Source organism: Malania oleifera, chromosome 4 (assembly GCF_029873635.1).
Source record: "Malania oleifera isolate guangnan ecotype guangnan chromosome 4, ASM2987363v1, whole genome shotgun sequence".
Classification (NCBI taxonomy): domain Eukaryota; kingdom Viridiplantae; phylum Streptophyta; class Magnoliopsida; order Santalales; family Ximeniaceae; genus Malania; species Malania oleifera.
This window is the reverse complement of record NC_080420.1, coordinates 12,328,794-12,343,658: the sequence shown is the minus strand read 5'-3', so window position 1 is coordinate 12,343,658 and position 14,865 is coordinate 12,328,794. Positions and strand designations below refer to the sequence as shown.

General features: G+C 33.5%; 1 protein-coding gene across 1 annotated transcript; it reads left to right on the top strand.

The window, feature by feature from the left end:
* The first annotated feature begins 13,505 nt into the window (after positions 1-13,505).
* Positions 13,506-14,570, top strand: LOC131154151 (uncharacterized). The gene is made up of 2 exons (XM_058106710.1): positions 13,506-14,015; positions 14,337-14,570. Exons 1-2 carry the CDS (start codon positions 13,586-13,588, stop codon positions 14,390-14,392), a joined length of 486 nt encoding a protein of 161 aa, XP_057962693.1. The 5' UTR covers positions 13,506-13,585; the 3' UTR covers positions 14,393-14,570.
* The last annotated feature ends 295 nt before the right edge of the window (positions 14,571-14,865 follow it).

Sequence of the window (14,865 nt, the reverse complement as noted above, 5' to 3'; positions counted from 1 at the left end):
TCATACACAGCGGAAACCTAAGTAGCAGTAAATGTAAATCACATTCATTAACTATAAATTAAAAAATTCCAGAGTCTACTATATTCCCAAAGATACTATATCTATATACAATCTCCAAAACATCAAAATAAATCTAGGATCTTACAACAAAAATCTTCTGATCCTAGATCAGAACTTACTCTTCTAGTAGGGAAGCTCAACTCACTCAGCGGTAGCCCTGACCCGCCGGTCTCTCCGGGTTTCCTGAAATAGTTTAAACTTAGGGTGAGACACCTCTTAGTAAGGGCAAATAAATTAAAATCAATTTTTGTGACAACATGAATATTTAATGTTGTAATACATATACCGTACATTTCACATACCATAAAACATAAATCGTAAAACGGTTAGATAAACATATAATTTCATACTTCCAAGTAATCATACCAATCATGTATTAGCTGATATAATCTATAATACTAAAAACTACCAAAGATGTATAACTAGCTAATGTCATGTATTACCTCCCATGACGGGTTGTGCAGTTCGAAGGCGGGACCTGACAATGGCTAGCCAACCACTGCCGAGTAAAAAATGTCTATAAGTACGATAGGCCCACCAAACCCTGGTCCGGACTGCCAGGTAGACGTCTACAACTTTATATTGAAAGCCACATCGACTATCCATCTCCCACCCCCTCGTGGGGTGGTTAGCACTAATCTGATTATAGATATCTTATCTATAAGCTATGGTACCGTGCTCCTGAACTGAACTAAATTAACATCCAGGTTTTGATAACATATAATACATGATAATATAGTGTTTAACATAAATGGATTGATAGCATTTTCTATAATTTCAAAAATACGGTCTCGCGCTGAACATTTCATAAATACGACCCCGAAATCATACATAAAACACGATTTTGCGCCGATTATCAATCACAACCTTGCACCGAATATCTTATACATATCATTCTAAATAATAAATCAATTATCATGTATTTTCAACATCTTTATGTACTGTATTATTTCATATTCCTGAAAACATGCTTTACTCATAAAATTGTCATATCATAATACTTTTCATGAAAAATAATATTCATGCCACACATAACTGAGTAAATTCGTACATTTCATTCTAAAATTACATTTCCTGTATAACAGTAGTATTTTCCCGAATATGCATTTTCCTAATAATATTCAAATACAATGCATGCTTCCCTAAAAATTAATTTACTGATAAATAATAATAATACGCATGGAAAATAATTGCTCTAGTTTATTCCCTTACCTGTCAACTGAAAAGCCCCTCTATAATACTAGTCTTACACCCATAGGAAACGCTGAGCAGTACCCTGAAAATGATAATTATTAGAACTAAACTTTAGTATTTATTCGAGTACATCATTTCTTTCAACTGTAGAAAGACCAAGTTTCGAATAAAAAGTCTTACCTCAGCTCAGGGATGAATTTCAACTTGCTTCCACCAACTATCTGCTTCGGTAGATTTGAAGAGAACTTTCCCAGGAGCGTCGTGGTGGCCTCGTATCGTCGATCCTGCGACTAACGGGACCAAAATCGAAGAGAGAATAGGGAGGAACCGTAGGAAGGAGAGAGAGAGAGAGAGAGAGAGAGAGAGAGAGAGAGAGAGAGAGAGAGAGAGAGAGAGAGAGAGAGAGAGAGAGAGAGAGGGTTGAGCGTCAAAATTCTACTGAAAAAATGAAGTTAGGCCTTTTCATACATTGGCCCTTGTCGACGAGCCACGTCACCTCGTTGACGAGGTTAATGGACAATTAGTCGACGAACCCTACCCTTCGTCGACGAAATTCAGAGTCACCCAAATATCCTCTCAGTATTTTCTCGTCGATGAAACATACTCTCTTCAACGAGACCCTATGTTATCCTCGTTGATGAATCCCCTGTATTCGTCGACGAGTCCTTGATTAAATTCCTCAGTTATTACTCTCAAAGTGCAATGTCGTCGACGAACGTTTAGTCTGCTGCCTCCTTCTGTTTCTATTTTCATTTCTCTCCCTCTTTATTATTTAAATATCATTATTCTTCGTGTCATTACATTTATACTCACCTTTTTTTTTTGTATTGTTTCAACTTTTCATGGTGAACAACCAACTCATCTTCATTCATGTTATTGCTATTGGTTTTATTCGAATGCTTCTTGGTAAGAACCTAAGCAACCTTGAGGAGATTGAGGTAGAAGAGCATATTGCCTTTCCATCTCTTAAAGTGGGATCTTTTAAATTGAAAAGTCTTATTGAAATCGCCAACATTTTCGTTGGGTTTTTTCAATATAGTGCAAATATAACAAAAAAAAAATTAAACCAAATCAAATATAAACATGATTTCCAATTAACACAAGACACAAATATCTCGCTCTCTTTAAGGAGATTCAAGTCATTTGCAATTTTTTGGTTTAACCTATAAACTGGTGCAGTAGAATTTTACTTGACTTGTGTCCCCCAAGATATAGTAGCTCAATTTGAATCGTACGACTCTCTCCAATATCACACAAATGAATGAATCCAAAACTCCACAAAGAACACCTTTCTTAAGTTTTCAAACTCTCTAAACTTGAGTGATAGAATAATAGAATGTGAGAATGTGAAGAGAATTGTGTGTAAAAACTATTTGTAGAGCCAATATTTCAAGGTCTATTTATAGTGACACATGACCTAAAATCAAGGTATACTTAATATTTTGAATTTAAGAAACACATCAGCCAAAGAATTAATAAATAAATATCTAACTCTAATGCATATGACCTATCCAAAGACTCGATTAAATAAAAGCCTAACTCCAAGATACATACCCTTTCCAAAGATTCAATTAAATAAAAGAATAAAAGTCTAACTCCAAGGTACATGTCTTTTCCAGAGATTCAATTAAAAAAAATCTAACTGCAAGATATATGTCCTTTCTAATATGATTAATTAACTTTGATAATAATAAAATATTAAAATAAATTGGCAGTTCTTAACTTCTATATAATTTGGAACTTATACTTGTGAGTTAAAATTTGTATTTACAAAATATTTTCAATTGGGTATGTGAAAGAGATCGAGAATGGTTGAAGATGGATAGTTACATTAACTAAAGTCAATAATCTTATATGAGGTTAATTTGATGTCTCTATGTAAATAATTGATATAATGAAAAGTTTGAGGTTGATCCTTGAAAAGTTGATGTAGGTTCCAAGTTTAGACCTAATTACTAGAAACATATTTGTCTCTCTCGTTGTTTGTCCTAAACCTACTTTGTACCTAATTTATTGCATTGTTTTACTTGAGTATCTTAATTGAAAATTAAAATTGGTTTATCAACTCAATTCAACCACTTCCCCACCCCACGCCCCCCAACCCCCTCCCCTCCCCACACGTATTGAGGCCAACAAGGATCCTTCACTCTAGGGTAAAAAGCGAGATTTTGAGGGGGCACTTGGGAGGTTTTGACCTCCTTTGGGGGAGTCCTATCTTGGAGGAATGATGACTCAATAAAAACCATACCTGAATTAAAGAGGTGTTCCTATGCTGAAAGAGAGACTTGGTAGTATTATTGTACATATCTCCCGAAGTATTATATTTCTCTCTCGTATCTACAATCAATGAATAAACTGATTATGATTTTTGCAATAGCCAAAATTTATGAAACAACTAGTAACTTTTTACTTCCTACGCATTAAACCATTGAAATTACTATTTTATAATGCCTTCATTTATTATATTGTATAGCTCTACTAATATAGCAATCCATCATAAGCATTAATCCTAGTAAAGGAATATTACATGATCTTGGGACAGCTATATAAAGATCTCTTCATAAAACATTAAGATAGACCAAACAAATTGAATGCTTTGAATAGATAAAGTAAATGAGTCAATCAAGCCAGCTAGTTAGATTAAAGAGATAGACATGATTAAACTTTATATTCTGATAGTCAACACCTTTTCTATTGTCCATTATATCCCAAAACCTCATTAGTCAATCTGTAAACCCTTGCTTTAACTACCACTTATGAACCTTTATTTTCTTCAGTTGTCCATTATCCCTCATACTATCATTTGTCGAATTGTCGCACGATCACTGCAGAATATTAGCTAAGTCTTATGTAACTGACTTCAACAAATAACATTATTAGAAATTTATATGCTTACTTTTGATTTATTGTGCGGCTCGCTTGTACTAGGCTACACAAAATGAGATAGTCCACATACCTCTACCCCTTTGCTCGGACCATTTCAATACAATATTGTTAAAATTGGAGAATTTTCTCTATTGATTCTTGAATATTACAGGGGTATATATATACATGAGAGATTTGAAAAATGGGAAAGTGTATTTTTCTAAGATGGAAAGTATATATTTCTCTAATACTCTCCCTCAAGTTGGAGCATGAAGATACATAATGCCCAACTTACGTGATAAGCCTTGAAAATGTTCATGACCCAAAACTTTGGTGAAGATATCGGCAAGCTGACTCTGGGAAGGAATATTCTTAGTAAAGAAGAGGTCAGCCTGTAACTTTTCACAAACAATATGACAATCGATTTCTATATGTTTTGTACGTTCATGGAAAACTGGGTTCTGGACAATGTGAAAAGCCATTTGGTTGTCACAATATAAGAGCATAGGTTGGGAATGTGGTACTCCAAGATCATTTAAAAGAGTTTTGAGCCATGTAAGTTCACAAGTAGTGGAAGCAAGTGCCCAGTACTCAGTTTTGGCGGAGGAGCAAGACACTATAATTTGTTTCTTAGTGCGCCAAGAAATCAGACTAGTGCCCTACTGAATGAAAAACCTAGTGGTGGAGTGGCGAGTGAGTGGACAACTAACCCAATCCAATTCAAAATAGGTTGATACTTGAAGAGTGTTCTCAGTAGGAAAAAATAAGCCCTGACTTGGAGAAGTCTCAATGTATCGAAGAACACATACATCAGCATCATAATGTAGTCGTCTAGGCTGATACATAAATTGACTGAGAATGTTGACTGGAAATACAATGCCGGGATAAGTGATGTGATCAACCAAGTAAGAGGGATTTGTGGTAGCTCATTTGGGTCGTGAAGAGGTGGGTGGAGGGGGTGGTGGGGAAGGGGATGAGGGTGAGGACTGGAGGAGATGTTAGAATTGGAGATATGAGATGTTAGGGAAAAACATTCTCCTCAAAAATGACATCATGGGAGACGAAATTTTTTTTCTTTTCAAGATCGTAGACATGATAAGCGTTATGATGAGCAGGATAACCTAAGAAAACACATTCAAAGAGCATAGGGAGAGAATTTATCGCCATGTTGGCGAGCAGTTTGGGCATAGCACAAGCACCTAAACACTCGCAAGTGTGTATATGATGGTGGTTTCTGAAAAAGGAGTTCATAAGGGGACTTATGATTGAGGTTGGGTGAAGGAGTGCGCTTAATTAAATGAGTGGCTGTGAGAATGCCTTCACTCCAAAAAGAAATATGAAGATTAGCTTGAAACATAAGCACCGAGCCACATTAAGAAGATGACAATGTTTATGTTCGACAACACCATTCTGTTAAGGTGTATCCATACATGTGCACTTATAAAAAATGTCTTGATCATGGAAAAAGGTTTAAAGAGGAGAGAATAAAAATTCTCTACCATTATCAGTGTGCACATGCTTAATACTGCAATTGAAATGATTTTTAACCATGGTGCAAAAATTCATAAGGCAAGAGAAAGTATCAGATTTCATGTGCATAAGATAGACTCATGTAGCATGCGAGTAGTCATCCACAATTGTTAAAAAATAATGTACACCATAAAGTGAAGCTATAGGATAACCACCCCATATATCACAATAAATCTGATTAAAACAAAATGTGCTCTTATTTGCATTTAAAAAAAAGGTAAACGAGTGTGCTTTGCTCTAACGCAAACATCACAAGACAAATGAGAAGAAGAAATATTTAAGGTTTTCGAGTGACCAAGACATTGATGCCAAAGAGTAGTGTCGAAAACACATTGAGAGTGAAAATTGAGGTGGAGGGAGGTTTATAGTGGTAAAGCCAATCTCGTACTTCACACGTTCCAATTAGCCTCCTAGTTGATAGGTCCTGAAAGACACAAAAGGTGGGAAAAAATATAACAACACAATTGAGATCCTTGGTAAGTTTACTGATGGATAATAAATTAAATTTAAATGAAGGCAAGTAGAGAACATTAGAAAAAGAGAAAGTAGGAGAAAACCGCATAGTGCCAGTATGAGTTACAGAAACAATGTCACCATATATGGAAGCTTAATGAGGCTTGGCTAATTGAGAAGCTGAATATTATCAAGAGGAGACAAATTGGAAATCATGTGATCAGAGGCACTTGAATCAACAATCCATTCAGTGTTAGAAAAAGAAGCAGAATGACAAAAGGCAAAATTACCGGTAAAATTGGCAGAGTTGGTGTTCAATGGCGATAAAGGATCCAGTTAACGGTATTGTTCACTGGTGAGATCAAGGATAGTAATCTCAAAAGAGGTTGGAGAACCAGTGACAGTATTTGCAGCCATTGAAGAACCAGGTGCTTCCATAACGTCAGATCCGTTTAAATGAATCAAACCACCGAATCGGGTCAAATCCAATCTCTGTGACGACTAAAAAAAATATAAATCTTCAAGTTAATAGCCTCGTCGTAAGAACTAAAAGGCAAATGCAGCGATTGTTTAATCAGAGAAGCTAAAGGTGTCGTTAGAGCCGCATGGGAGCCTTTTCAGGTGGAGATGTGCTTTGCCGCCGATGCTTGTGAAAAATATCGAGGTTTCGGCGTTAAGTTATTGTATTGTATTCTGTGAATTTCGGGATATTGGGAGAAGATAGTCGGAGCTATTGACAGAATGCTGCTACTACTGCTTTTGCCGGAGAAAACGACCGCAGACGGAGCAACGTCGGAGATGATCTGTGAATCAGAGAAACTGCCTAAAACTGAGATGTCGGTGGGTTAAACGAACTGAGAAAAGGCCGAACGGAATGCTGAAGAGATAGAGAGAGAACTGAGATGCCGCTCGCCTGCGAGAGAAAGAACAACAGTGCAGAACTCCGAGAGGACTGCCGCTGCTGCTCTCGCCAAAAAAAATGGAGCTGACGGGGTGACGTCGGAGAAGACGAGAGAAATGAGAGATGCTGTCGGAATTTGGAACAGAGAGGGACTGAGAGATATGGCCGGAACTGAAAGACGGAACCAAGAACGCTGGACTGAACGCTGGGACTGCAAGACGGAACCGGGACTACAAGACTGAACGCCGGAACCGAGAACGCGGGAGAACTGAGAGAGACGAGCCAAAGAAGCTGGAAACGACGAGAACTGAGAGGGAGAACGAATGAACGGTCGGAGAAGAAGAACTCAGACGGAGAGCTGCCGGATTGTTGCGTGCGTTCAGAACGGTGCAGTTTGCATGCGTTCAGAATGGTGGGCGGCGGCAAGGTAAGGAAGGTTAAAAAAAAAAAAAAGGTTTTGAACCTTTCTCTGATACCATTTAAAACTGAAGAATTTTATCTATTGATTCTTGAATATTACAGGGATATATATATATATACATTAGAGAATTAAAAAATGGGAAAGTGTATTGTTCTAAGATGGAAAGTATATATTTTTTTAACAAATATAAACTTTAATTTAAAACCCTAAATTTGAATGCCTAATTGCGAAGTTTTCATAAACTTGTTTTTTTTTTTTAGAGAGAGAGAGAGAGAGAAGAGAAAGGGATGAAGAAAGGATGGAGTGGGGATGGTTGGGGAGGCAGGTTAGAGACAAGCACAAGGCATTCCAATCAATACCAGTACGAAATGTGATTAGAGAAACACAAAAAGGTCATGAAAGGAAGAAGGTTGCTGTTTATAAAACGTACATCATTATGTATATTCATTAATTATGTGGCCCCTGATTCATAAACTAATAATTAACCTTAAAGAATAATTAGTTCTTAAGTCGATTAATGATCTCGCTTTTAAGGCATTTAATGATCTGTCTTTCTGTCCTCTTAATTGACTGCTAGTTATGAGATGCCCCAATTTTAAGGAACTTCTATTAACTTGCTCACGCACACCTCCACTTGATAAATTAAGGCCCCTTTTCTTGTGGGAAACAGTTTATTTTCATTCTCAATTTCCTAATAGTTACCAAATATCATGCTACTTTTCATTTTTTTCAAGACTTGTATAAAAAAAAAAATGGAAACGAAAGTTTTTAAAAAATATTTTTTAAAAAATAAGGGCATGTTTGGTATTATTATTTATTTTATATTTATGTTCTACACAATGAAAAAACATATTATTTAAAAAACATTTATTTTTTATCAATTTTCTACTTCTATTGTCGGTTTTTATCTATTTTTTTAAAAAATCAAAATCAGATTTGTAATTTTCAGTTGTTTTGACAACCTATTACAAGAAATTTTAATATCCAAAAAAAAAAATCTTTTGAATTATTATTTATTTTACACACTTTTAAATTAATAGGACTTCCCGATACTCTCAATTGGGAACATTGATGGATTTGATTTCTTGTTTAGTAGTTTGGAGGTTTTGGAGAAGGAGATGTGTGGTTAGAATGGAAGGAAAATAGGAGAGTAGTACAGATGTGTAGTTGTCCATTAAGAATTGGGTGGGGGTTTTGAGTAAAAATATGACAGTTATGACTCATTTAAATGTTGCTGATGTTAGGATATTGTAGAATCTAGAATTGCAAATTATGAATAAAAAGAATATAGCTATGCAAGATGTGATATGCCTAAAATCGAGGTAAGAAAGGTTGAAACTAAATTTGGATGAGAACAGCTTGGAGAATCCAGGATTGGCGGGTGGTGGTGACATCCTTAGAGACTGTACAGGTTCTTTTATTGTTGGTTTTTCAAAATATTTTGGTTCTTATTCTAATAATGAAATCGAATTGAGAGTAATGATGGAAGGAATAAAGTTTTGCTAATAATTAGGTCATACCACTATTGACATTAAATGTGATTCGAATATTATAGTAAATTAGATAAGATCCAACAAATGTTTTTTATGGTATTTGAGAGATTTTTTGGAGCAACTTATTGGTTTATTGGAGGAAGTAATTTTTTCTATAAATTATTTGTATAGAAAAGGGAATAAAGTGATAGATGCTTTGACTCGACAAAGTGTCATGGGAAGAAATAGTTTGTTTACAAATAGTAGTCAACTTTCTAAAGTTATCAAAAGTTTGTATAAATTGGATAAGATGAGTACGACTTATATAAAATATGTTTAGTTGGTTTCCTTTTGGTTTTGATATAAGTTTGTTTTCTTCTTTTATTTGATTTGATGCATGGGGTGTTTTATTGATTATTATGTAAGCTCTAAGTGTCCTTTTGTTTCCACGGTATTTTTCTACCATAAGTGAGGGTTATTAATAAACTTTGGACGGGGCCGCTATGTGGGTGGTTTCCGACTCTTTCTAAATAAAATTAAAATGACCATATGAAGTTAAATATAATTAAAACAAAAATTTTTAAAATAATAATAACAAAGTCAATTACAAAATAATTTTACTATTTTTCAATTTTCATATCCAATAAATTTTTTTTATTGTAAATTAAATTTAAAAGTATGACAATTAAGTAAAATAATTATAATATTTTATATTTTTATTATTATATTTTTATTGTGTATTATTTTGTAATTTTATTATTTTAATTATATTTTTATAATATTATTTGATTTAAAAATGATAATAAGCATTTTCAATTTGGTTTTAAATTTATTTTAATTTTATAATATTAGCCAAACAAGTTGTTGATTTTTTACTTTTGATTTTTAGTTTTTATTTCGAATTTTTGGTTTTCATTTACGCCGCTTCTTTAATTTTTGACAGTAATACCAATCGATCCTTCAAAATGACATTTTTGTAATTTTTAAAAAAATTTAAAGTAAAAAATTAAAAAATATTTTTCATAAAAGAATAACTTTTAATATCTTCTTTTCCTTTCATTCATATTTTTCAAGTTTCAAAATTGAAAATTTTATTTAATAATTAGATCCTTAAGATGACCTTGGAATTTTATTTTATAATAATAGAATATATTTTGATATTTTACTTAAAGATTCACCAATAAAAGACAAAGGGGAGAAAATATTAGGTTATTCTACCTAACCATGTCATATTATATACAATCAACTAAATACTTAAATTTTAAGTAATTTTCATTAGTTATTATTATTATTATTATTATTATTATTATTATTATTATAAATAAACAATTGTTTTAAAAGCCTTTTTTATAAAATATTTATTTAAGTAAACCTTTTTCAAACATCTTATGATCTATAGTCTAATCTAATAATTTATTCACGAAACAATATTAATAATTATATATATCACAAAAAGACAAATCTATTAGTTGACAACTAAATTTTATTTTTACTTTATTTTAAAAAATAATAAAAGTATATTTTTAAATTAAAATTAATAAAATAATAATGGGAATCGTTGTGAAATTTAGAATAGCTATAGAAAGCGGAATGCCAATTCCCGATCACATTATAAAATTATTGGATCAGTATAGTGTCTTATATCAATCAAAAAATGTGGAATTAAAAATTTTACGACTCATTGCCCAAATTATTATCATCTGACTTTATTATATAAGTTTAATCAAACATTCGTGATATTTGTCCAAATTTGTATAGTCGAAGTCAATGAAAAATTATTAAAATATCGATTGGTGAAGTTTCTAAAAGTTATTAAAATGATTTATCACTGAATTTGGTTTTAGATTTTTTTAAGATAGAAGAAATTGAGAATGTAAAAATCAACAAATATAATGTTATTGATGATAATTTAGTATTTTTAATTAAACAAAAGGGAAAATATAGTCACCAAAAAATTTTATTTTATTTTAAAACTTTACTTTTTGCATAAATATAATTAATAGATATTATAATTTATATAATTATAGAAATAAGATTCGCCTTAGTTCCCTTACAATTGGCAAAATGAATTCACTTGCATAATTTATTTATTATTATTTCTCCTCGTTGATATCGCTAAATCCTGACCGTTGACATCACGACACAAAACTCTTCAAAAGGGCTCGATGTATGCCAGCATCAACACCGTTAATTTAGAAGATTTCCACGTACCTTTATTTGTGAGATCTGCTCAATGAACGGTGGTGATGTCCGGTTCATGTGGGCGGACACACTAAATAATTTCTCCATCGGTACAAGCTGTTCGGGTCTGACCACTGACCACTGACCACGATTCCCCTCCTTCCCTGTCTTCCCCTCATGCGAACCTTAACCACATGTTAAGATTACCATATTGGCCTCCATTCTGTTCTTGGACAACCTGTCTTTGTATCGTAGTGTTGCATCAAAATGACCACCATGCCCTTCACCATAATTCTTTGTTTATACGATAAAAAAATTATAATTGTGTACGTTAATTTTATTTTAGGTTCTTAATTACAGAGATAAAAAGTCAATTGAATCTATATTGCCTGCTCGATGAAGATTATGGAATGGTAAAAAATCAAGATTATTTTCTAATATTCCTTATTTAGGAGGAAAAAAATAGGCTCAAGAAATGGATCGGTTACCTAACCCGAGTGCAAAAATACGATAGTAAATATATAATTTTATTTATGCGTTATAATTTATAGTGTATTTCATTTTTTAAATATCATCCAAATATTTTTAATTAATTTTAGTTATACATGGACGAATTTAAGTAATTAAAGTAGTTCCAATCCACCTGATGCTCGTCTCTAAAAGAGGAGCTGATTATCGAAACTCTGGTGAACTGCAGTCATAACTATAATGGTCCCAAGGTAGCGAAATTTCTTGTCGAGTAAGTTCTGACCCACACGAAAGGCGTAATGATCTGGGCACTATGTTGGAGAGAGGTTATGTGAAATAGATATGTCTGTGAAGATACAGATTCCCTACACCTAAACGCACCTTCATAGAAATGCCCTACAAAACTTCGTTGTTCCTTAGGATTGGCTTTGGGTCTTCCTTGCTAGGGGTGAGCATTCGATGGTTTAGTTAAGTTGGCTAATTAACCAAATTAAAAAAAATAAATTCGGTTAAAAAATCTCATTAACTGAACCGACTGAAATTTCATATTTAATCGAACTCAAAACTTACTGAACTAAATGTCGGTTAAATCAGTTAACCGATTTAATATTTTAATATATATATATATATATATATATATGATATAGATTTTAAATATATATATATATATATAATATTTTAATATATAATATGCATAATTATTTATCATTAATTTATACTATTCAGTTAATTCGGTTAATCAAATTGACCGAACTGAAAACCAAAAATCCAAATTCAATGAAAATGAAAATCGAACAGAACTGAATAAATTTTTAACTAAACTGAATCGACTAAATTTACTCGATTAATTCGGTTAATTTGATTTTAACCGAATTATGCTCAACCTTATTTCCTGCATGGCTTAGGTGGAGGGCGAAGAAGGCCTCCTTCCAGGGAGCCCGAGTCATCGATGAGATATCACTGTGGAAGTGTTAGTATTCTAACCTTGTGTCACAACCTACGAGCCAACTGAGAGTCTCTAGTAGACAGCTTATATGGGGCATAAGCCTCCCAAAAAGGTAATGGAGAGGTACAAATGTTTGATGTTCCATTTTGATTAAATTTGAATTTTTTTAACTTTAATCTTCAACATTATTGTTAACTTTTACAGCTTTGAGCTAGAAAGTGAAAAATATTATTTTTTCAATAATTCATTAAAACTTTGTTAATGAACTTTTATTAATTGGTTTCGAAATTAATATTATTTCTATAAAATGTATAATTGTGCATTTAAAGTATGAAATTTATAATTTAGAGTTAAATAAAAGTGATCCATAAAATCTATTTTAAGAAATATATTGCACCAAAAAAATTAAAATGTTGAATATGAGTAGCTTATATATATTTATGATCTCGGGTTTAAAAACATAAGCATTTGAATCAAGTTAGCGTTCATTGATATTCATCAATTTTATAGACAATGGGCTACTTTCGAGCTAACACGTAGTATCATAATTAACAATTCAAGTCGGGCCACGATTTCAATGTATGTACTCCTGCAAATGTTGACAATAATGGTAGGTAAATGTTAGTCTTACAAATGCTCATCTCGTAGTGATGGACTTTTATTATTTTGATAGACCACTTTTTTGTAATCAAATAACAATTTTAGGTTAGTTGCGTGACATTTGGGTGATGATCAAGAGTAACATTAATTAATGAAAATTGGACCGGTGAATTCATCATATATTGGAAAAAAAATAGTAGATGATATTACGGGAGCCGACAGAGCGCCGTCCCACAAAATACGAAATTGCAGCAAGCCAAGGGGTGTTCCAGTCATTTCATAACCACCCGGAGCCCACCGCATCGAATCAGGGGCATTTTCGTAACTACACAAGTCCAACGATACTTCGCCCAGTCCTCTGTGGACCCCACCACTTTTACCAAACTCTCTTCAAAAGGCAGAGATCTCCTTAAACCCTCCGTTCGTTAAAACCCCCTCTCCTTCTTCTTCCTCCCACTTCTGCAACTGCGGCATAATCCTTCGTTTGTTCATCCATGGCGGTTCTTCAAATCCCCAGCCCGATCTCCCTATCTATTATGATTCTGCTTCTACTTCCTCTCGGCATCGCCTCTTCCGTCCACGATCTCCTCCGGAGCAGAGGCCTCCCGGCGGGGCTCTTCCCGGACACAGTGAGATCGTACGATCTGGACGGAACGGGACTTCTCAGAGTGTACCTGGACCAACCGTGCATGGCTAAGTTTGAGAACCGAGTGAAATTCGAGAGCGTGGTGACGGCGAACCTCAGCTACGGAGGGCTCATCGGAGTGGAGGGCCTTTCTCAGGAAGAGCTGTTTCTATGGCTGCCGGTGAAGGACATTATAGTCGACGATCCGTTATCAGGTCTCATTCTGTTCGACATTGGCGTTGCTCACAAGCAGCTTTCTCTTTCTCTCTTTGAAGATCCCCCTGTTTGTAATCCTCAAGGTATCTCTCTCTCTCTCTCTCTGAATCTTTGCATTGTTTGGTTGCTGAGAAACGGAAGGGTAAAAGCAAAGAAAAGGACAAGAAAAGGAGAATCGATAGCTGCATTTCCCAAGACGGGATAACGGAAAACTGAAGCAATTAGTTCTTTCTAATCTTATTTTGTTCATTTTTGTAACTAAGCAGAAAGCATTAAGTTGTGTAACCTTTTTTTATTTCCCTTGGTTTCTCAGACACCAAACTGAAAACCAATCGCTTCATTGAATCCTTCCTGAATTTTTTTTAAAAAAATTTACCAACTTTTTTCTAAAATGTGTAATGCAGGTGTTTTCTTAGACGAAATTGGGAGGAAGAAGCTGGGATTTGAAGCTCAGAGATGATCGAAGGATTACAGTCCTCTTTCCGAGATAATTTTGTATTTTTCTTTTAATTTCTTTCGGTTTCTTCTTCTTCTCAAAAAAAAAATGGAGTGAATTTTTAGATGCGATTAGGCCTGTACAAATTGGATAACATCTGAGATTTCAGAATCAATTGAAAATATTTTCCCTTCTTGTGAAATTCTTAAAGCAGTGGCAGAGTTTTAAGTTGGATTTTCTAATGCTCACTTAGTTTGCTTTATTTATTTAACTTTGCATACAATGATTTTGCATAAAAAAGTTAAAAATAAAAAAATAAAAGTGGATTGTGCCCACACGTTTTCTCATTAATTAGTTTAAAGGTAGAGCAAATATATATATGAATAGAAATATATATTTATCAAAATGATTTTAATTTTCCCTAAATATTTTATCTTTGTTTATAAGTAATTTTAATGAAATAATTTAATCATAAATTTGTATCCCATTTGTAATAT